We start from the raw sequence: 22,998 nt of genomic DNA on the forward strand, positions 1-22,998 counted from the left end.
AAACCTAGAAAAAGTCATACTCTAAAGTAATAATATTTATAATATATTAACACTCTTGAAAAAATCTATGATATTATTAGTCTAACTAATATTAGCGCATGTAGCTTAATAAGTTGTTCTGGTTCCCCTGTACAATGGACAACTGACAATTGGAAAAATATCAATGGGCAACACTAGTGGTGAATGACATGGGAGAGAGAAAATGACAGTGATGCAGGCTATTTAACCAATGTTAACATAACACACGTATGAATGTTTGGTTATGAAATTTTGCTCAAAAGGTTAGAAGTTTTGTGTCATCATTTTGTTAAGGTGATCGATCCCTCCAGTCTTCACTGAATACTGCAGGAAAAGAACCAAAGCCTACAAATTGAGTTTCAAAGTTTATGAAATCATACAAATGATTTGTTGTAATTTAAAAATTCTTTTAACTCCAGACAGAGGTTATATCGAGCACAAAACAAAGACTGGCTTTGATGTATGCTACATATAAATCACCATTCACTTTCTAAAAATAGTACATCAATTAATTTTTCCTCTGAAGATAACAGAAGTCCTAACTGGAGACTGTTTGCTCAATGTTCGTTTGCCTTTGAGCAAAATCATCCAAGGCTTGTTTTACTCTTTCTCTTGTCATCATGGCTTGAGCTTTCTCTTTTGTAAGTTGTTCTTTTTCCTGAAAATTGAAAAAAAAAACAAAAAAACAATTAAAATAAACAGTTATATGGTTATAAATTCCTCATTTAGCGAAATAAGGAAGTAGATCATCCAGGGAGTGGGGGTGGGGGTCTTGTGTTGAATATGTCCAGGACTTTTTTTATTAACATTTATGCCTGCTTTTGAAATTGAAAGAAAAATGTTTTAATGAAGTTATGTTTTTCAAGATTTCTTCTATTAATTTTGGGCATAATGCTAAATGCTGCTCAATTACCTTTCTTCTTTCATCTGCATTTTTTAGCTTTTCTTCTATTTCCTCCTTGGTCCGTCGTGAACTCTTCTTCTTCCTTCTTTCTAATTTCTTAAGATGCTGAGGTCTTCTTTTTACATTGCCAGTTTCAGGGCACAACATAACATCAAATGCCATTCCTCCTCTACTTTGCGGTCTTTCTGTAACTCCACCAACGGGCGCAAGAGAATTTATTCTATTTCTAACCTCCTGTTTTTCTGAAAAGGAAACTCTCTTCTCTTTTAAGCTTTTTCTTCTTGGGACTTGGGAACCTTCGATGAACAGTTCTGTAGAAGAATGAATAAATGAATAAATGAATAAATAAACAAACAATACTTTAAAAATTAAGTTAATTCATAAGTAGATTTAAAAATTTGCTAATAAAATCTTCGATCTCTGAAGAGTCGCACCTTGTTTACCGTACACAAATAAAGCTTGATTACTCTAATGTATGTAGCAAAATTACTAAAAACACCTGTGTGGTCAAAATTTACGCAGTTTCCCTGATTATTATGTACGTGACACGACCATTTTTCGCTTGAGAGCTCGAAGACAAAGCCGGCAACCTTTCGCAATTTTTTCGTTTTGAATGCACACTATTTCTTGCACGTTTTCATCTTGGGGCGCAACGGGCTACTTTGCCAAACTGCTGTGAGCTGATTTTGAAAATAAAATATGTTTATTTCATAACAACGAGTTGTGTAAACAAACCTGGTGTTGGAGGCCTCTGATCCAACAACGCAATTTTCTGTTTGTCTGGCGAAGACCTCTCTGACACAATATTTTCATCGTCCTCAAGTTCACCTAACCCGCTATCCATAGTTCTCGTGGATTTGGCCGAGCTTTCGCGATCAGATCTTGCAGAATCAGAGTTTGAAGTTAGACTACTTTGACTTCCGTGCAAGCTGTCTCCTTGTGATTGCTTCATTTGAATCCTCTTCCCATTCGTTGTCTCCTGTGCCGTAATTGTAAGTTCTTGTGTTTTATCCTCAGGAGATGATTTTAGATTCTCTTTCACGTCTGTTGGCATCGGCACAACGACCTTCGACGCTTTTGAAGCTGAACAGCCCATGTTTGAGAGAGAGCTACAATACAACAAGGCATATCATGTCAAAAATAAGCGTGCACTTGAAAAATTATTGATCGTGAATACCGTTGATACGCGTATACGGAAGAGCTTGAAGCGAAGCAAAATTTCGCCCCAGCTGAATTTGTTACCTAAATAAAGGGTAGAAGACAGTAAAATTGTTTAAGAAGAAGGGAGGAAGACCTGACAAGCTCAACCTTCCACGGCAAAGATGGTCCTATTATTTGATTTGGCGTTACTGTAACTCTCAAATTTATGCACAAGCCTGTTGCTAGAACAAAATATACCATTGCCATGGAAACGTTTACAAATTTCCTGGTTACTATGAAAAATAACTGCTGTTTAGTTGATTGTGGGCTCAATTTATACCCAATCTTACTCGTCCGCCAGAAGAATGACGTCATTGATCCCCTCAAAAACCGCTGACAATAATATCAGTGAGTCATTTCCAAAACGATAGATTTTGTCAGCGAAGTTCAACACCAAAACTGAGCGATTTTGCTAGTTGTAAGGTGAGAAATCGTTCAATTCATAAATGTACAATAGATCATGTTACTTTCGGTTTCCTTTTTTTAAGACTGAGAGTTAGTTATAAACGCTAAATTTTACCTTTTTTATACCAAAGGTTGTCACGACAAAATACGTCGATACACTGAAAACGGAATTGATTTGAGCTTACTCTGCATCTGTTTATATTTGTTCTGACTTTTAATGTGAACATGTAAGACGCTAAACTTGTTGGAACTGTCGTGAATGGATCAATCCTTGAGGTTTTCAATGTCGATTGAGATACTTTCCAATTCTAATTTAAAGCTTCAATTGATCATGCAGTGTCACGTTTATTGATTTTCTGACAGTTGAGACACAAAATCTATCGAAGCTTGACTAAGCTTTACATGAAATATAAGCTTATAGTTGTTTATAAAATACCATTCATACTTATGTATAACTATAAAATGTTACATTTCTTTTATATAACTATAGAATGTTGTTAAGGTGAACAGAAACTATCATACAGATAGTATTAAAATTCATATTTATTACGGCACTATAGGGCAGTACGTTTGCATGTGTCAGCTTTACACTAACAGACTGCTGAGATCTTTTAACTAAGAGAGAATTATGATTCATGAGCATATAAATTAATTTTCTATTGTTAATTAGTAAGTGAGGTTTGTTAAAATAAGCACTTGACAGTTCCCCACCCCTCTTGGTTTTGTAATGTCTGATTTTCACATTAGGATAGACGTCTGTTATTCTTCATTGATCACAACTGGACTAGCTGCACAGTACTTAATTTTGTTCATTTAATAGTCCTTGTTGGCTAGATGCTCAAAGTGAGTAGTGATGCTCAAGTCTACTGCACGAACAGTCCTTAGTCCTTGATCCTGATTTCTATTTTATGGCACCATAGATGGTGCTAAATAGTTTTGTTTTGTATTATTGTTTTAGTCTTTGAAAGCAGAACAAGCACCATGTCCTTTGGTGAATACTCTTCAAACTCCAGCACAGGTAATTAATGTCTTTGTAGATGTAAATGTCATGCACACTTGTTACTCATACCTGTTGTGACCTCACAAGGAGTTACTGTATCTATTTGATTAAGCACCCACCATCAAATAAGTGCCTACCTTTATAAGTGGCCACCCTGTAGGTAGGAAAAGTTAATAAACGCCCAGCGTTGAATAAATATGCACCCCCCACTACAGTATCACCCCCCTCCAACACAAAAAAAATGATGTGAACTAGAGGAGAATTGATTAAATATTTCTTTTCTCTGGCTTACAATCTCTAAATTAATTGTCAGCGAGTGTATTAGAATGTTGGAAGAAGACAGAGTTTTCTTAGTATTTTAAAGAAACCTTAAATTGAATAGTTTTATACTCTGCTTTGGTACATCTTCACATTTCGTCATTATTTATTGTTTTGTTGGAAAATAAACTTACTACTTGCTGAAAACGGTGAACATTTTAATAGCCGCCCAGCCTCAAATAAGGGTCGACCCTGGATAAGCACCCACTCTGGAGGTCCAAAAATTTATTAAGCACCCAGGGTGCTTAATCTAATAAATACAGTATTACATGGGATAAAGAAAACTAAATTTCTTGCCAACACATCTGGCAATCCCAAATGGACAAGACAGTTACATGCATCTTGTTCACTTGGGTAGCCAATCATAGTGTTATCTTGCGCGGTCACAGAGTTGCTCTGACATATTTGTTTTAGAATTTAGCTTAGTTAAATTTTATGTGGTTCATGGCATGTGAATGATTTTTTCTAGTTTGTCATTTAAGAGTGCATTGTGTAACTGTTAATTTATTTTGTTTTGTAGCATCAAAGGGTGGTACCTCAGAGTATAACAGACTTTGTGGTTGTGTTAGTAATAATATTCAAGCAATCAACAAAAATGGTATTTATTTATTTATTTTCATTAACTTTCCATCAAGAATGTTTTCTCAATAATACAATAGTAAAATAAAAGTAGCACAAGTGGATAAAAATTTTTGTAGAGAATTCACTGTCATAGTATAAATTTGTGCTCTGAGATTTTAAAAAATAATTAGATGTCTTAGTTAAGATACATTTAGATGAAACAAATTTACATTATGTAAGAACAAAACGAAGTTATGTTCAGTCTCCTAACTAAGAATGATGAGCTAAGAGAGCTATCTACTCAACGAAAACTCCATTTCAACTAAATTGGAAGCTACATGATATTTCAATTCCTTTACTCTGGGTTTTCCGAGTTTCCTCCCTCTGCAAAAAACAACATTTCCAAATGCCAATTCGATCAGGATACAGGACCTGCTTGAAAACTAGCTCGAGCTGATGTGGCTTCGTCTCTAAATATTATAATTTAATTTATTTAAATCAGCAGAACTGTATACAGAAGACTAACAAATTAGGTGTTTATACAGCATATACTCAGAAGCTACTTAACAAATCAAATGTGGTTTAGCGTGGTCTGTACTCTTATCGACAATGATAGGTGTCATCACAGTGGTCAAAATGTTGTGGACTCATAAGGTGCTGCTGAGTGAGTCCACAACAAATTTTGGCCATTGTGATGACGCCTATTGTTGTCGATAAGAGTACATGTAGAGACCATGCTAAACCACATTTCGATTTGTCTTTTACCACAATATCAACGTCAAAGAAAATTTTTTTTTTTTTCAGAGCGCAAGCTGAAAAAGGCATTGCATAACACATTGATGCGAGTAGTGTTGTCTTAACTCTTATTGACAACGGCAAATTAGCCAATCAGATTGGGAGATTAATAGCAATTGTGGTAAAAAGAGTATTAGTCACGTCTGCTAAGAACTAACCATACATGTGCAGTTGTATGTAAAAATTTGAGACAACACTTTTGGCCATAAAATAAAGTCTTGCTGCCTCCTCTTATGAATTCAAAACTTGTTATGGATTAGTTGTTTGTTTTGATCAACAGTGGCCACAATTCAAAAGCTTGTGGACAAGCTTGGCACTTCAGAGGATAAGTCACAGCTGCAGAGCAGACTGTAAGTCAGCTTAAGAGTGCGAGTAGTCTCCCTTTTCCTTGAAAATCTGTGGGGAGGAACGCAAAACAAGTGAGCGTGCAAGCGTGACTGTGAGCATGACTGTGAGTGTGGATGCTGCAAGCTGCGAGTTGCGCAGGCGTTGGAAGACTATTTGCAGTTTGCGGCTTCACACATCATGCTCGCATGCCCACCACTGCTCACTTGTGTTGCATTCTTCTTTGCATTCTTCCTCATAGGTTTTAGAGCAAAAGAGAGACTGTTCGCAGTCTAAGTCAGCTTTCCTTTACCTTATCATTGACCTGTGAAATAGAGTTTTTGCGATGTTCCAATTTTGTTTTCAGACAACAAACAGAACAGGCTACGCAAAAACTTGCCAAGGAAACTCACTCATACTTGAAGCAGCTGCCTCACCTCTTTGGAGATTCACCATCTGATAGAGTACGTAAAATATCTTTAGATAACACATTAATTATTAGTGTTTTAAAGAAGACATAAATTAATTGTAGTAGTCAGATATGGTATCTGATTCAGGTTACAAGTCAGCATTTTAATTCATAACCTTGTGGTAAGAGAGTTTAATACATGTGGGTATATTGAGTCACTCAGTGTCTTTTCCAACAATATTGCTATAATCACTTATCTGAACCATTTCCAAATTGCCTGTTGCTGACAGTTGGTTTGCCATGTCAAGAGTGAGAGCTGACAAATAAAATTTTGTTTAACACTGTATTGGGTTCATGTGAGAATGAAAAAACTGCAAAAAAAAAATGTCATGAATGTGGTACGTAGTAAATGAAATAATTATATGATCAGTTATTAAAGGGTGTTTCAAGAACTAATATTATGAAACATGCAAAAGGCTCTTGTCATTATTTTAGTTGTCATATACTTGTAGATAAACATTTTAGCTACACCCTTTAGCCATCTTTTGTGATCAATTCTTAATTAACTGCAGTTTTTCATTTATACAGCGTCAAAGAAAAATACAGGTGGACAAGCTAACAGATAACTTTTCTACAGCACTGAACAGCTTTCAGAGAGTTCAGCGAGTGAGTAACAGTCTTAAATAATCTCCTGTGGATTGAAATGCACACGTTGTATGGTTTGTGTGATCTGTATGTCTCAGTGTTTCCACCAGAGCACGCCATTGCGGGAATCCCACCTTACAATCAGAGATGGCCCTCAGAAAAATGAAAAAAGGGCCAATTTGGCCGTTTCCTATTACAAGACTGCAGGCTTAACACAGGCATAATATTTTCAAAGCCACACAGGGCTCAAAATTGTGATCGATACGGTCGCCAAGGCAACTAACATTTCATCCTTGGCGACCAAAAATTCTGGTTTAGTCGCCATAATATGGCATAATGGCGACTACATTTCTCTGTGTTGACGATCAATAACAGTTATTTTGTCACACATTATGTCCCTCTAGAATATCATATTGAAAGATCTTTGCTTCTTAAACATTCAACATAAGAAAAAAAGTCAATCCGTCCTTTTGCTTTGCTGTATTGATTCTCTCATATCGGAAAACTTCCAAATGGCACGGATCCTTCATATAAGTATCCAATTCAAAAGTAACTTTATTGAGCAGAAACACTTCAAAAAGCACTTACCATTATATTTTATCATAGATCCTAATAAACTGCTCTATTTTCCTTGGTACCCTAATGCAGTTTTTCCTTCTGTAGCTTTCAATTTATTGGCCCCTTTCCTAAAACATCAACCCCTAAAAAAGATCTTCAGGGACCACTTTGGCCCTCGAGTAAAATTTTCTGGCTGAAACACCGATGTCTGGTAGACCATTGCGTTTTCTAGTTTAAAGGGGCTCAGTCATGGTATTTTGAGTTATTTTGGCCGCATACCAAATTACCTTTAAATGGTAGGAAACCTGAAAATAACAGTTTAATAAGACAGAAAAACACCAAAGAGATAATGATAAACCATAAAGGAACAAGGATGGCTAAGGATGGAGAAGATTAACTCGGATTAAAAACGACAAATTTGAAAAATTGAGGCTAAACTTTTCAATATGCACAAACCGTGACTGAACTCCATTAAGAGTGATATCTGCTTTGAACAGATTGCAGCTGAGAAAGAGAAAGAATCTGTCTCAAGAGCAAGATCAATATCTGCAGGGATGCCTTCTGCAAGTGTAAGTGTGGATTTCAAAGAACTGTTTTCAATTTTTATCCGACAACGCTAGTGTAACTGAAAATGTAGACTCTGGTCACACTCTGATGGTCCCCATTCCCCCTCACTACCTACAGCCTCAACTGCCCTGATACAAGAACATTTACGCACATCTTATTTCATTGAAAGTGGGAAGCTCGGAAATCAAAGTAGCTGGTGTTTTAGCCAGCTGCCAGCACTTAACAAGAACCCTGCATATTATGCAAAACTGAGAGTCTGTTTTTTGAGTTTAGGGTACAGCTTGCAGGTGCTAGTACTGTCTATTGATTTCACTAATTTTAATTTGGTTCAGATCAGATTATTACAACCACTCCCTCTGGATAGGGAATGTTAGGCCATCACAGGGTACCCCTAGCATTTAAGTTGGTTTCAGTGTTTAATAATTTGCTGATACCGATAGATCTATATACTCTTGGGGAGAGATAGGCACTGCAAGAGTAGAGTTTCTTATGATTGAAGAACAAAACAGAGGCCCTGGCCAGGTCTTATAACTTGATTGAGAGTCCAATGTACTAACCCATTTACCTTGCCTTATACAAGCTTCCGGGCTTCTTAAAAACATATTTTAACGTGGTTTTGTTTTTTCTGATTAGCTTGTGGGTTTAAATGTTACTTTGTATGATAATGAAATAATCAAGCCAATGTATGTTTTGCAGCCAATGGGTGGATATAATGATGAACACGGTTTGACAGCACATGACAGGTAACTTCTTGGACTGCTTAAATCAGTGTCTAGTTAGAGCATTGTTTAGTTTAGGTTAGCTTAAGCTACTGGCTAAATAGTGATGTGCTAAACCAACTGGCTTTCGATCGGTTACTATACTGAGCGAAGTACAAAGGTCAGTGCTTTTTAATTTTGTAACTGCCAGCTAACAAACAACTAAGCCTTATCACTAGCTGGTTGCCTTTTGTTTACTTCATTTATTTGTTCATGTGCGTGCATTCCCCCATCAGTCAGTCAGTCAGACCGAGTCAGTCAGTCAGTCAGTCAGTCAGTCAGTCAATCAATCATTATTTAGAAGCACCTGCTTTCCTTACTGCCCCACCTTTCAGTTGACTCTTTCATGATTATCCAGTTAACTCTTAGTTCATCCATTTGATGTTCATCTTTGCAAGTTCATTCACTCCTCTGTTTGTTCATTTATTTGTTCATTTCTCTGTTGCAGTGCATCTTTAGTTATTGCTTTCTTTGTCTGTCTGCACTTCCTTCATCCACGATGAGATCCATTTCAATATAATTTATGACAATGGTTATTATAATCATGCGTGTGAAAATTCCAGTGTTAAATAGATCTCACTCGTTAAATCATTCTTTTTTTTTTTTTCATCTTGTTTGTTCTGTGGTTCAGTTAATCAACAATGACTGCAAAGATTCTGATTACAGCTTTAACATTTTCTGTAGAACTGCTGGGGGGTTTGGAATCCAGGTACAAGAAGAGGAAGAAATCTCAGTGGAATTGATTGAGGAGAGGGAAAGAGCCATTAGGCAACTTGAGGTATGTGAAAAGGAAAACGTGGATATTCCCTTTGTTTTTCCTTAGTTTATTGCTGGTCACAGGGGGCAAACCGTTTTTATAGAAAACATACATATATGAAAGGTGTGAGCTGCTAGCTAAGGGCGGTTTTGGGGTATGCACCCCCAAGAAAGTTTTACATGATTGTATCTTTAGCTCTTTAGAGCTTGGATTTTTTAAGGGAAAAGTTTCACAAATCAAAACATAATTAAACTGTTGAACATGAGTATTTTAATAACTTAAATATGTTGTTTACATGTCAAGCTAGTAGGTTTAATAGGAGAGACTAAAGACTTTCAAACTAGCGGTTTAATTACTAGAGATGCTTTTTCACTAATAAATACATTTATAGTAAAGATTAGCGAAAAAACTGAGCAACGACGTTTCGGTGTCATCCTGGCACCATTTTCAAGTTAAAAAATATTTGTGCGAAAAGTAAACTAATTTATACCAATGGTAGAGGTGCGAAATTGAATAAATTAAGATTAAGATAGCTGTTCAATGTTCATGTTCATTCCAATGAGGTGTCAAACACTGGTAATGAGTTCAGTGTCTGTTCAAAGTTTTTTCGCTAATCTTTATTGTTAACTGTATTTCCAAATTTAATCTTATAAAAATACATTTATAATAATTTATAACATTTATAATATCTGAGGTATGCACATATGTATGTGCATATACCACCATGCTCCCATCCCCAAGGAAAGTTTTTTAAAATTCTTGCAGGAGGGGGCTCAAAAGCTAAATTAAAAGACAGCATGAATTTATAATTTCCATGGGATTGGTGTGGTTAATTTCAGGAAGAACATAATTATATCATGACCTGATTTTTAAGTAACATGATGTTATCTCTCCGTATCTTTAGGCTGATATTGTAGGTGTCAATGAGATTTTCAGAGATCTTGCCTCCATGGTTTATGAGCAGGGTGACATGATAGGTACAGTTTAAACTCATCTGTTCAATCTTGAGTGCATGTATGCGTAGAAAACAGAATTTTCTAATCCATATTGTATGTTATTTTGTATATAGATAGCATTGAAGCCAATGTAGATAGTGCTGCTGTCCATGTCGAGGATGCAAATGTTCAGTTGCAAAAAGCTAGTCATTACCAGGTACTGCAGTTATATCATGAGTTTGTTGTTCTTGTAGCTGTAAATTGTTAAAACAGATATTAGTTTATGTTAAAATATTTAGTGTGTTTTAACTCATGTGGCCAGCAGCCATTCAAATTTGTAATTTGAACAAAACAATGTGTTTACAAAAATAACGAGTTCGTCTCCAAATGGATTGGTCTGGGAACCAACATGGCTGTAGTGTCATTGCTTTGGGACACCAATATGGTTGCCATGACATCTTGTGAAAGCACTCTATTTGTCTCTATACATAGGCGAGCAATGTGGTGGTGGAGAGGTAGCCCTTTAGCATGCATTGTGGGTCTACAATGTTAAGTAATAAGATTAGTATTTAGCAAAAGTGGCGTGCTTTGTGGATCTGTTTTCCAAGATCCGAAGTCTGAGTTTTCCAGATCAGAAGTTTCAAAACCTACTACTGTCAGAATATAATATATAACTATTACACAGCTCAGAATGGTAGACACAGTGCATGTCAAAGGCTAAGAAGAAAGACTAATAGTATACTGAACATTCTGAATGAAGTTCCTTTTCTCCTTTTCAGAAAGCAGCAAGGAAGAAGATGTGCTGCATTCTAGTAGTGTTAGTTGTTGTTGCCGCAGTATTGGCTATTATCATTTATTACTCAGTTAAGAAGTGAAATTCTTTAGAATTCAAGTTGTTTTACCGAGCTTTGAACAAAACAAAAGTACTTGAGATTCATCAGACATAAAATCTATTTAGGACTTGTTATCTTCTAGTTATGATAATCAATATCTATTTCATTCAGCCCATTTCCTTTTTTTTCTTAAGTTACTTCCTCTAGTGTATGACTGTATGTCTAGCTCGTCGACACAGTGATGCATAGGTGACAAAATGGCCGTTTTCACACTATAGACGGATAATCCGTCTACGACGGGTTATCCGTCCATTACGGATAATTCGTCTTAGTGTGAAAACGGAACGGTGCTCATTTTAGACGGATAATCCGTCTATTTTTATCCGTCCGATTATCCGTCTATATAGACGGATAATCGGACGGATATAAATAGACGGATAATCCGTCTCTAGTGTGAAAACGGCCAGTGATTATATTATAAACGATGATTATAAGTCGTGTAAACGCCCAAGCTGAACTGATGCCGGATTGGTGTTTTGTAAACATAGTTGTAAGATCTCAATACTTTCTTACATTCTTGTATAGTTTAGAAAAGAAATAGAAAACTACTGCTTGTCTTAAAGCAACTTGAAGCGAACATAAGTTTGTGGTTTAGAGCAGTCGAGTGTAAAACAGTTCTTGCCTGTGGTTTGGATTCACCCATGCCTTCAAGTTTCGCTAAGACAATTGCATGTGTTTTCTATTTCTAACAAAATAGAAGCTGAAAGAAAATGTATCCTATCTGTAAGATAGACTAGGGGTGCTTGCCATTTATCAGATAAACCGTTTGGGATGAGGGTTGAATAACAGTGTTGGTTTTTCCAAAATCAGCAAACCAACCAAACGAGATGGCGCTTACCACTTACCATTTACAATTCGATTTGCCGTAATTGTTTTACGCTGAACTGGAAAATTTAGCAAATGTAAAGGAAATTTCCACCGTTTCTTTCCGAACGGAAAAAGAGTCTTACCTCTGGAGGAAGTCTACAACTTCGGGACGGATTCTCCAGAAAATTACTGTTCCATTTGACTTTCAACCGGAATTTCCGGATATTTTGGCCAAATAGTAAGCACCATAGGTTTCAATCTCTCTTGTATTACAAGAGAGGAACATAGAACAGTTAGAATTTTATAGTTACAGTTACCTAATTAACCTAGACAATAAATACATTTACGTCTAGTAGAGGGCACAATTAAGCAAATATTGCTTATAGTGTTTCAAATTCATGTATGTGAGGAATGCGACCGGATTGTAGCTTGCAAAGAGGTGCCTGTGATAGTTGTTATCATTGCAACTTTGATCTTGTCTTACCTTCTTACCCTACGTAAGTTATCGCTAATTTTTTAAATGTTAGAGTTCATAATTAAAACAGTTTTTGTCGTCATAACAAGTATGATTGTATCAGTACAAAGAATTTTCACAACTTGATTATTAGCCCAGCGTTTATTAGGATTTGATCTCATATATATCTGGATCAAATTGTTACATTGAAGATGACTTAAGTGAGGGAAACAAAAATGAATAATCTGCTCCCTAGCATTCTACCTTAATTGTGTTAGTACGAGAAATAAATCTCAAGAAGTATTATCTGTAAATATGATTTTTGCAAGTCAGTTTGTTAAAACAGTTCAAAAATAGGAGAAACAATTCATAGCTGCTTAGAAGACAACGGTCACTCAGATTAGGTAAGGCTTACAAAATGTTTCTGAGAAGACTGCAGTGTAGTGAAAAGGTAGAGAATCTAATCTCACCGATGCATCGGTCAACGCGTCGGCCGACTGTCGGGAAACACGGCCAATAGTCGGCCGATGCAATGGACTTGTCGACTCGTAACAGTTTAGCTCATTGTAGGTTATTGGTAGTGGATAAATTTAATACTTAACATGGTAGATTGTAAAATAATGTGGGGTTTTTTTAAAATAAAAATTGAGTAACAACCTTCAGAATGTTGTTACGTTGCTTCTTGAACGTCGAAAACCTGAGAACATCTCTAATCGGTGGATAAACGAAGCCCTGACGACGTCTTTGAAATATTCTAACAAACAATGCTGTAAGAGAACAAACGACAGATCTCAAAGACTCCAGAATACTGGGTCGTGTGCCGACACTTCTGTAGTGTCGTCATCCATGTGGTTTATTTTTCTGGCCTGCTCTCGGTTTATGTGCATGATACGCCTGTCTCTAATACGTGAATCTCGTTTACTTTGCCAGTGTCTAATAATTTGTAGGATACATTTTAAAATGTTTGTACAATTTCTACATATTTACTCATTTATTTTCACGCTTGTAATTCCTTTATGTCGTGTTCCCAATTAGCAGCAATGCTAAATACCCCAGACACTTTAATTTTTGTTGTTTGAGGCTCCGTCCCGTGGTCCAACCCTTACCTTTGCATACTATTCTATCAGAGAAGGTCGTCCTTTCCTATACTTTGTAAGAACGTAACACTACACCCTTTTCTAAACCCTTGGCAATGAAGTTAACGAACAATGCTACGTGCGTACAAGCATTACCGGGTTGTGTCAGAAGTCAAGATGACAGATTTCCCTACCCTTTCATCTACCTCGACTTGTGAAATCACCACCCTTTTAGATACCTGAAGCCTGAAAAAGGTACCCCTCTCGGGCGGAACTTCGCCGTATTGCCATTATAGGGATTAGCCCCCCGCCCCCTCCCCGGGGCCTGCAGGTCCTTAGGGGATGGTGACGATATGGATACACAGGTATCGTTTTAGTCACATTTAGATGAGGTGATAGCTTACAGGTATCCAATAAATTCCTCTTTTTTCTCGAAAGGAGCCGATGAGCTTGTACATAGTTGGTCTAGTCATTGTTCATGAAGCACGCTTTAGATTTATCTTCGATGATGGAAAAGAAGGCGTTGTCCACCAGCCAAATGATTGATAAATACTTTCCACTATTCATAACCCGTACCATCGACGTCCTCGTCATTCTGAAAATAAGGGGGATCTGCAGGGGTTTCATCAACGTTTTCAGCAGGATGATATGGCAAACGGCCAAAAGCCCAAACTGGGGGGGGGGGGGGGGTCGGGTACTCTACATTTTTCTATACGGGAAGGCTCCCTTCAGAGGCCCAACCCCTTACCCTTTTGTATACCATTTTGACAGAAAAGTACCCGTTTTTTATATCTTTAATTGAGAAAAAGGTACCTCTTGCAAATACTTCCATAACTGGCCCGTATTATGAATAAATCGCCAAAAAATTAAGTCTTCTTGTCATTTTCATGCCGTGCCTAATAAATGAAACGATACAATCAAAAGTTGCGCCTGTTCAAAATATTTTAAGACCTTTGAAGATAACTAAATGACAGATTTCCCTACCCTTTCCTATACCTCGACTTATGAAATCCCTACTGTTCTATACACCCGAAGCCTGATAAAGGAACCCTTTCGGAAGGAACCTTTCTGTGTAGGCCATTGTGGGGAATAGCAGATCTCCCAGTTAACTCTGATTATTGATAATCTCATTTAACCCCTTGACTGCCAAATTTTCAGGAAAAAAATGCCGTTTTTAATTGTTAAATCAGTTTTTTGGCTGCCATGACGCTAACTGGACCTTAGTTTTCCTGAGAAAGCTATTTTTTACCAAAAAAAATATTTCCCTACCAAAATGTACAATATCTTAAAGTGCCCATGAAGTAAAAAATAATTCCTGTTTATTTGAAAGGCTTTTCAATGTAAAGAAGAATGGCTTTTTCCTATTTGGAATATCTTTTTTTCGTTTTAGAGATATTCACGTGTTTGTATTATGCAAATGAGGAAAGTGATGACGTCATAGGTGGTTCCTCTAAAACATCACAACACTCAATCGGGAATAACTCTAGAAATATTAAGGGCCCATCAACCGATCTTTTCGAGCCGTTGCTAAGGAAAATTTATTCTCATATAACCTCATCATTTTTAGTTAGTTCAGAGCATTTGATGTTTTAACTTTTCATGATCAGTAACTTTTTCATGATCAGAATGGTTTCGGTCGTACTTGATTGACCGCACTCAATTTGTGAATGTCAATGGTTCGACTTCTGAGCGTCATGTTCTGCAGTTTGGTCAGTCGGAACACACATGGTTCCCATATTGTCTTAACTCTCCTTATTAGATTGGTGGGAGTGGATGATCCTTGTTTAAGATAAAATCTGGGAATTTTAGTCTTAATTAAAACAGAACCAGCGGCATAACTGTTGTCATGGCAATGGCACGACGGGTGTCATTATGTTTCTTTTATGATGTACATTTTTGGTGCCAAGTTTAAAGAACACTGCTTTAATATTTCTAGAGTTATTCTCGATTGAGTGTTATGCTGTTTTAGTGGAACCACCTATGACGTCATCACTTTCCTTACAAAAAACGTTAATATTCCTAAAACGAAAAAGGATATTCCAAACAGGAAAACACCATTCTTTACTTTGAAAAGCCTTTCAATAAGCGGCAATTATTTTTTACTTCATAGGCACTTTAATTTGGCGCACCCGCATAAACCAAAAGTTGGACTTGAAATTGATGACGTCACAAGTGGTAGAAAAAGCACGACCACTCAGGGCATGTATATGCGCCGTTGGCAGTCAAAGGGTTAAAGTTGATCACACAACAATCAATATCCTTTCTTTAGTATTCTTTGAAATTGAATCATCCCGCAATATTTTTGAATTTTCCTCCAAAATATAGGAGTACGATAACTCAGCCATCTACATTGCGGCATTTGCATTGGTAGACCTGCGTGTCGTATCTTTTGCAAGCTGTAAGAGGCGTACGAAAAGCTTTTTTGGCGAGAAGGAACACACACGTACACAAAAAATAAAAATAAATAGGAGCGGGGAGCCGGGGGAGGCTTTTTTGGTCCTTCTCCCCACTGGGAAAGCTTGTCGTTCGCCTCTCGCGCCTGTATGAACTCATCTGATAATGTTGCGTGATTTTATTACCTACCTTATTAAATAACGAAGCACGTCAACAACGCGAACAAAATTTACGTATTATAAAATTAACGTATGTTTATATACTTTTTATTAACGCGAATTTCCGAGTGGTATGTTTGCATAATTAAGACGCGAATTTCGTATTTTTCGCACTTATTTCGTTAGAAAACAACAACGTCCAACAACAAAATTTGCTCTTTATTTCCAGCAATAAAAACAGAAGGTAGCCATACAAAGTAGGGCATGAATGGGTCCAGGGCTGGAATGCGCCCCTTCCTTTTCTGGATACATGCTATGAACTCTTTTCTGCCATCGTGACGTTATCCGTCGGTACGAACTTTGACGGTGTTTGGTCAACGTCTAGAATAAGCTCATCAGGAATTTCATCTTCAACTATAGCGGACACAAATATCATGAAGAAACGTTACCTTTACTTCCAGCCAAGTTGCTTTGCTGATTATAAAGGTGTCTTAAAATAACGATGCTTTCAATTAACGTCATTTAAAGTGAGATACATAAAATTAAGGCGAACTTTTGAAATTCGCGTTAATTACATGCATTGTTAATGTCCTATAAGGTAATTATATAATAAAACGATGTCACGCAAGCATTATTGTCTGTTTTACTTTAATATTTGTCTTCGAGATACCTGATCTTTATTCCTTAATTTCAGATATTTTCCTTTCGCGTTCAGCTAAAGAACTGAAAGATGTACACCTATTTTGGCCCACAGCCATGCCGTAAATCCAGTCCGACCCTTTTAAAGTTGAAAGGCGGCCAAAAACTGAGCAGAGGATTAATTAACAAACCACAAATAAGCAGCAAGAAAAACAGGTTTTCTAGTCACACAACTGTTACTCTCTCTGAGAACTGTCACGTTTGATGTTGTATAAACGACTTGGTACAGATTAGTCACCCAATATAAACGGCTTGGTACCGGGTAGTCCCTAAATATGTCAATTCTTCGACATCTTCTTGACCTTTCTTTGGTTCGACCACACGTCCGCTTCTTACAAACCTCTGCAGTTGTGTTTCGAACAGACGTGATTCAGACGACTTCGACAAGCGTTGATCACAATACAGTGGCCGAGGAACAAGTTCTCTTCGATGATAACACTAGAATATTTGCTGTAAAGAAAACAAGCGACATACTGCGTTCTCTTTTCGTTCTTAAATTGTGCTCCTATGATGTTGTGGCAAGGAAAAGTATGGTGGTACGTACGGATTGATGTGATTGCCGGTATGACTGATAGAGTTACCAACCGGCTTTACCATTCAGGACTCTCAAGTAAACAGGCAACGACAAGTTCATCGCGTTAAATCTGATCTGTATGAATGTATCTGTAACAATATTTCGTACAAAGATTTACAGTATCGTACAGAATACTACGCGTTGTAAAAAAAAAATACTTTTCCTCCTAGTTAAAATACTCTGATCTGAAATTGTTCAAAACAACCTTTGTAAATAAGGGGCTTAATTTATAATTGGAAGAAGCTATATTTTTCTTTTTTAAAAACCTGAATCTTTCGCCATGGACTTTGCAGGGTTGGCAGTATTTTTTCTTGGCGGGGAGGGGGAAGGGGATGGAAATAGTTGGGGATATCCCAAGACTGATTTAAGTAACGGTTAAATAAAATAAACGTTATTTCTTCTTTCATTTTAGCTTATGTCCTTTGGCCAAAGGGTGCTTGGAAAAACGTTGTTCGAATTTTTATTGCGTAAAACTATGTACAGCCAGTTTGTGGCTGGAGAGACTCTGCCAGCCATTCAGGACACAATCAAATTGTTACGAGACTGTGGGATAGGGACTATGTTGTGTGTGCCTAATGAAGAGGATCTCTCCACTGACTATGAAAACTTTAAAGGCAGGTGAGGCTACAATATAGTTTGGCTAAGAACAAACTCATGTAAGACTTGGGTAACTGAAATACGAGCTATACCAACAGTGATATTGGAGAGAGTCATATTTTGCAACATACCAAATTACCTTCAAAATTTTGGAAACAGTATGTCAGAGTACAAACAATGATCTTGAAAAATTTAGGGTACATTTTTCAAGATTCACAAACTGTTATTGATATCATAAACAGATAATGGACTTGCAAAAGTACATGTCAGACTCTGACTGTTAAAATACTTATTTCTGTATTACTGACATTTCCTCAAAAATGTGTAAAATCAAAATATTCATAATTATTTCGGTAGGGGTGTTGGTATGGAGAGGGGCTTGAAAAAACATTTACAGCTCTAGAGGGCTCAGGATTTAGATAAAGTTTTGAATAACTAGTAGATTTATACTAAAATAAAAAGATTATTCACTCTCAATTTCTCCGTGTGATAGTTGACAAGGGAACAGCCCTCACCAACTGTCACACGATAGAAACCTTGAGATCATAAGCTACATTGCTTACATGTAATATTGTTGGTGGCAAATGCTTCTTACAGGGAGGCAATGTTTGATAGAAATGCAAAGGCCATTCTGGACTGTATTGGAAAAACAGGTATGTGGATTAGAGATGGATGAACACAACAGAATTTGATGTAAACTCATGTTTAGTTTCATTATTATTGTAATGTAACTCCCTTTCAAATGCTACAATGTATCACATTAATTTCATGCTGAAAAAAAGTTCTGAAAGAGCAATCCTAAATTCACAGAATAATGAAAGTGAATATGAAAATATCCAAAATTAATGAATTAATAATCATCCATACTTGTATGGAATTTTGGGCTGACTAGACAATTTACATGTCTGTTCAATAATTTAATATGCTGTTCTTAAATTATTGTTTTGCATATTGTTTTATAGAACAAGGAGGCTTTTCACAAATGAAAATGACAGCAGTTTGCAGTCCTTTGTTACTTGTAAGTTGATTAGTCCAGCTAATACAATTAATTTGGTACCATATGTCTTGGTGTGTATTTTATAATGTCTACAGGGGCAGATCCATAAAATTCGGAAAGAGAGGGGCAAAGAAATTGCAGCAGAGTGAGAGCAACACCCTCTCCCCCCCCCCCCCTAAAAAAATACAAATGAAACATTTTGCTTTAAAGATGGTTGGCCAATTTTTTTTTTGAAACCATGGTCCCTTTGGCCCCTGTCGAATCCACCCTGGTCTAGTAGATATTTTTACAGAAACTTAAAATGTACAATACTAACCCTTTCATAAACACTATGTTTAACTTTGTTTTCATTTGACAAGTATTGAATTAAATATTAAAAGAAAATATTACATGTGAATGTATGATTTATCAAACAATCAGTCACATATAATAATAATAATAATAATAATAATAAAATTATTTAAAATAAAAATTATTTATAAACTAAATTATTTGCAAATAAATTTCATCATTACAATACTGTTTTTACAATACTGTTTTATTTCATCATTACAAATTATACTGTTTTGTTTAGAATGCACTGAATGAGCATTTAGCTCCATATGAGACCAGCTCAGAGTTGCCAGCAGAACTGGGTATTGAAAGATTTGCAGGAGGGCTTGATAAGAAAATCAAGGTATGCAAGCCTTAAATGATTGTTCATTGTTCCAAATATTTAATTATCACTGGAGATAATAGTTGAGATATTATGTTACTTAACTAGCCTATCAAGTTTCAACACTTTTGTTTTTCCAGCTCTCTGTTTTAAATGACAACCAAAATGAACATCTTCAAAATGTTTTGAAAAGACTGGACACATTTGCTAAGGTGAGTTTGTAACAAGAACTGTATGATCTATTACAAAAATACTCCCTTGCTGGTCAATAGTTTTGTAAGAAAATTTTAAACCAAATCAAATCATCACTGTTCTAACAGAAACATCTTTGTCAAGACAAGCACATTTAAGTGGCCAAAAAACTCTCCAAAACACAACTCCTAAAGAGCTGCAATTCATACACAAGATAACTGTACATGTGACTTAACTCATATGCATGATAATCCTTTACGTAACTTCCAAATTCAAAATGAGTAGATAGACAGTAGACAGTCAAAGAAGTGGTGCAATGCGCAAAAAGCATGCGTGCGTTCTGTACCACTTCATTGACTGTCTACTTAACAATCACTTTTTAGATTTACATGCAAAACTGTTTTGACCATAAAAATATTGCCATTTATGTTTTTTATCAAGGGCAATTTTTGCCATTATTAACATTATTTTTCAAGGCATGCATAAGTCGCAATGTACAGTTGGTGATTGATGCAGAGCAGACATACCTCCAGGCTTCAATTGGTCAACTGGTGTTAGCACTTCAGAACAAGTACAACAAAAACATGCCTTGGGTGTACAATACTTATCAGTGCTACAGGAAGGTATGGTGTTCACACACATAATTATTATGAGGCAGGGTACAAAGAAACCCTCTTTTTGCACTTGCTCTTTAACTATGATTAACAAGCCCAAAAGTCTTTCTCACCAGCCCCAGAAAATTGTATTTCAAATGGTATTTCAGTCTGTTATTTGAGTTGCCTCAAACATTTTCCCAGGAAACTCCATTTCCCCATTGGGCAAGTGAAGGACAGAAACCACTAGCCAACTGCAAAATCTATTTGCCCTGGGTTATCAGATGCAACATTTTTTTTTGCACAATGCAGGAATAAAATTAATATGCAATTTAAAAATAAGGCCAACAACCAGCCTTGAAATCAATTTAACAACTGTTCATTCTTATTGCAGGATACCCTTGACAGAGTGAAAGCAAATTTAGAACTGATGGACAAACTTGGTTTCTACTTTGGTGCGAAGATTGTGCGAGGAGCATATATGGCACAGGAAAGAAATCATGCAGCGGACATGGGCTATGATGACCCCATACATAACAGTTATGAAGATACCTGTAGCATGTACAATCAAGTGGTGGAAACTGTGCTACAGAGAGTTAGTCATACTCCAGCAGAAGTAATGGTGGCATCTCACAATGAAGAATCAGTTCAACTTGCTGTGCAAAGGTATGGAAATATACCAATCATTTTCAAATATTACACTGTTTCCTTCAAGTTTGTACACACAAATAGAGATCTTGCAGCTAGGAAACAATCACATGCATGCCCACAAGAAAATGTAGCCAGGACGTGGAATGGGGACAGTAGATGGCTGTCACTGCTAAGTGTCCCTGACATCTCACATGACCCCTCTTGCGAAACAACCTTTAGAAACTATGTTTAGCTCATTCAATACTGATCAGAGTTTTTCTCTTTTCAAAAAAATTACCAAAAAAGTTAGTAATTATTTTGAATAAGCCACTTTGTAGTTATACTGTACTAGCATTTCTTATTAATAAAATATTAATGTGACATAGGTTTTGGTCCGAACCCTGGAGTTGCACAAGGTTTAGGTCATACAAATAAATTAGGAGTTTTTAATGGTCAAACTGCTTCTTAACAGAATGAAGGACCTTGGAATTGCACAAGATTCTGGAAAGGTTTCATTTGGACAGCTTTATGGAATGTGTGATCAGGTCTCCTTCCTGTTAGGTAAGGATTGTCACTGCTTTAAACAAGGTCTTGGATGTGTTACTGGGGTGACATCTGCCATGTTAGATAGTGGTAATCAAACTTTCTGACAGTTTCCATTTTCCTGATTGCAATAGACAATGACCAACTTAATTGACAGTAACAACCTCAATCTGATAACTATGCAGACATTCATTTGTTTGTTTTTCAATGTTGTAGGGCAGAAAGGCTTCAGTGTGTACAAGTCAGTCCCATATGGCCCAGTGGGTGAAGCACTTGCCTATCTTGCACGGCGAGCTACTGAGAACAAAGATGTCGTCAAAAGAACAGAAAAGGAAAGGTCACTCTTGTGGCAAGAGTTAAGGAGAAGAATTACAGTCTCCTCAGCATGATATTGCCGCAAATGGCATTATTAACCGCGCGGCCATGGGCCAAGCGCGGTTCATGTTCTACCCTTGGTTTATTGTTTTTTTGTTTTTTTTTGTCGGAGACCAGACGCAGATCTCCACTCGGCCAACTTTGAATTACGCAATCTGTAATGTTTACTCGCCAAACCTTGTTTCTTCAGGGCATAGCTATGTTCAGGGTCAACAAAAATCTCAGATTACAAAATCACGCCGAACCTACACGTTGCAAAAAAATCTCTTGAAAACCCCGACATCGAAGCGATATATCACTTTAGCGTTAATAGCTACCACACATCGGCAGAAGGTAAATCTATTCCTTAACAATCCAGCTTTATCGTGCTAAAATTTCAGCGAAATTGAACAAAATCAGAATTAATTAGAATTTTTTTGTGACCTCACTCTCCAGACTTGACCTAACAAAGGGAGCCATGGTCACCCATAGCAACCGAAAAACACGAACATAACAAAGCCGACGTTTTGGCCAAAAAACTCCAGAATTATCGCCTGAGAGCTTAAACTTGAATGGGAACATCTTTTTCGAACTTTTTTCAACTCATTTAGACGAAAGAATGGCCTCGGCGGGCTACAAAAATGACCAAGAGAAAAAACAGAACAAGACAGCAGAACAAACCGATAATATTTCACCGCGTGGCTTTCGGCACGAAAACAAAAATACAGCTTACTTCTGGATAAATTGAGCCTTAGAAGCCACCAACTGGTCCTATATTACTTTCTGTATCCTTACAAATGTCCCGACTTCCATCTCCGAAAGATTTTGCCCCAATTTTGAGCAAATAAACATTTTGCCGACAGCGACCACCATTACGGTGGCTTGCATACTAAATTAGCTAACTTGACAAAATTCTCCCGAGGGGGGAGGATGCGACGAAAAGAGCTGAAAAATGGTCTGTAATTGGCTAATGATGAGATTTTCGCACTGTCCAAATTTGGTGAGAATCGAGAGTAACGCCAATTTTCTGTCACGTGTTCAATCTGTAGCCACTGGAGTGTATATTCTAGCTATTTAATAGCATTGTTTTGTTATAAGTGTGATGGTTCAGGCTCAGAGCACTTGTGGCACAAAGGTTGTGCACCAAGTGCACAACAATTAAAGAGGCCTTCTTTAAGATGACTTGTCGACATGCAATCATTTTCAAAGATTTTCATGAAGTTCTTTT

General features: G+C 36.8%; 3 protein-coding genes across 3 annotated transcripts; 2 read left to right on the forward strand and 1 right to left on the reverse strand.

The window, feature by feature from the left end:
• Positions 1-75: 75 nt before the first annotated feature.
• On the reverse strand, positions 76-2,272 carry LOC145463754 (uncharacterized). The gene is made up of 4 exons (XM_081447542.1): positions 2,165-2,272; positions 1,658-2,031; positions 932-1,233; positions 76-676 (listed from the first exon to the last, which is right to left on the reverse strand). The coding sequence occupies exons 2-4, from the start codon at positions 2,016-2,018 to the stop codon at positions 557-559; spliced, it is 783 nt and encodes a 260-aa protein (XP_081303668.1). The 5' UTR covers positions 2,019-2,031; positions 2,165-2,272; the 3' UTR covers positions 76-556.
• A 148-nt stretch (positions 2,273-2,420) lies between these two features.
• Positions 2,421-12,973, forward strand: LOC145463753 (syntaxin-7-like). The gene is made up of 12 exons (XM_081447541.1): positions 2,421-2,545; positions 3,486-3,545; positions 4,366-4,443; positions 5,482-5,551; positions 5,893-5,989; positions 6,523-6,600; positions 7,635-7,706; positions 8,401-8,447; positions 9,147-9,240; positions 10,124-10,196; positions 10,289-10,371; positions 10,934-12,973. Exons 2-12 carry the CDS (start codon positions 3,509-3,511, stop codon positions 11,027-11,029), a joined length of 825 nt encoding a protein of 274 aa, XP_081303667.1. The 5' UTR covers positions 2,421-2,545; positions 3,486-3,508; the 3' UTR covers positions 11,030-12,973.
• A 3,612-nt stretch (positions 12,974-16,585) lies between these two features.
• Positions 16,586-22,824, forward strand: LOC145462886 (hydroxyproline dehydrogenase-like). The gene is made up of 10 exons (XM_081446534.1): positions 16,586-17,171; positions 17,622-17,827; positions 18,404-18,459; positions 18,769-18,824; positions 19,378-19,479; positions 19,599-19,670; positions 20,127-20,273; positions 20,638-20,909; positions 21,346-21,434; positions 21,633-22,824. Exons 1-10 carry the CDS (start codon positions 16,911-16,913, stop codon positions 21,803-21,805), a joined length of 1,434 nt encoding a protein of 477 aa, XP_081302660.1. The 5' UTR covers positions 16,586-16,910; the 3' UTR covers positions 21,806-22,824.
• Positions 22,825-22,998: the final 174 nt, after the last annotated feature.

Source organism: Orbicella franksi, chromosome 12 (assembly GCF_964199315.1).
Source record: "Orbicella franksi chromosome 12, jaOrbFran1.1, whole genome shotgun sequence".
NCBI classification, from domain to species: Eukaryota; Metazoa; Cnidaria; class Anthozoa; order Scleractinia; family Merulinidae; genus Orbicella; species Orbicella franksi.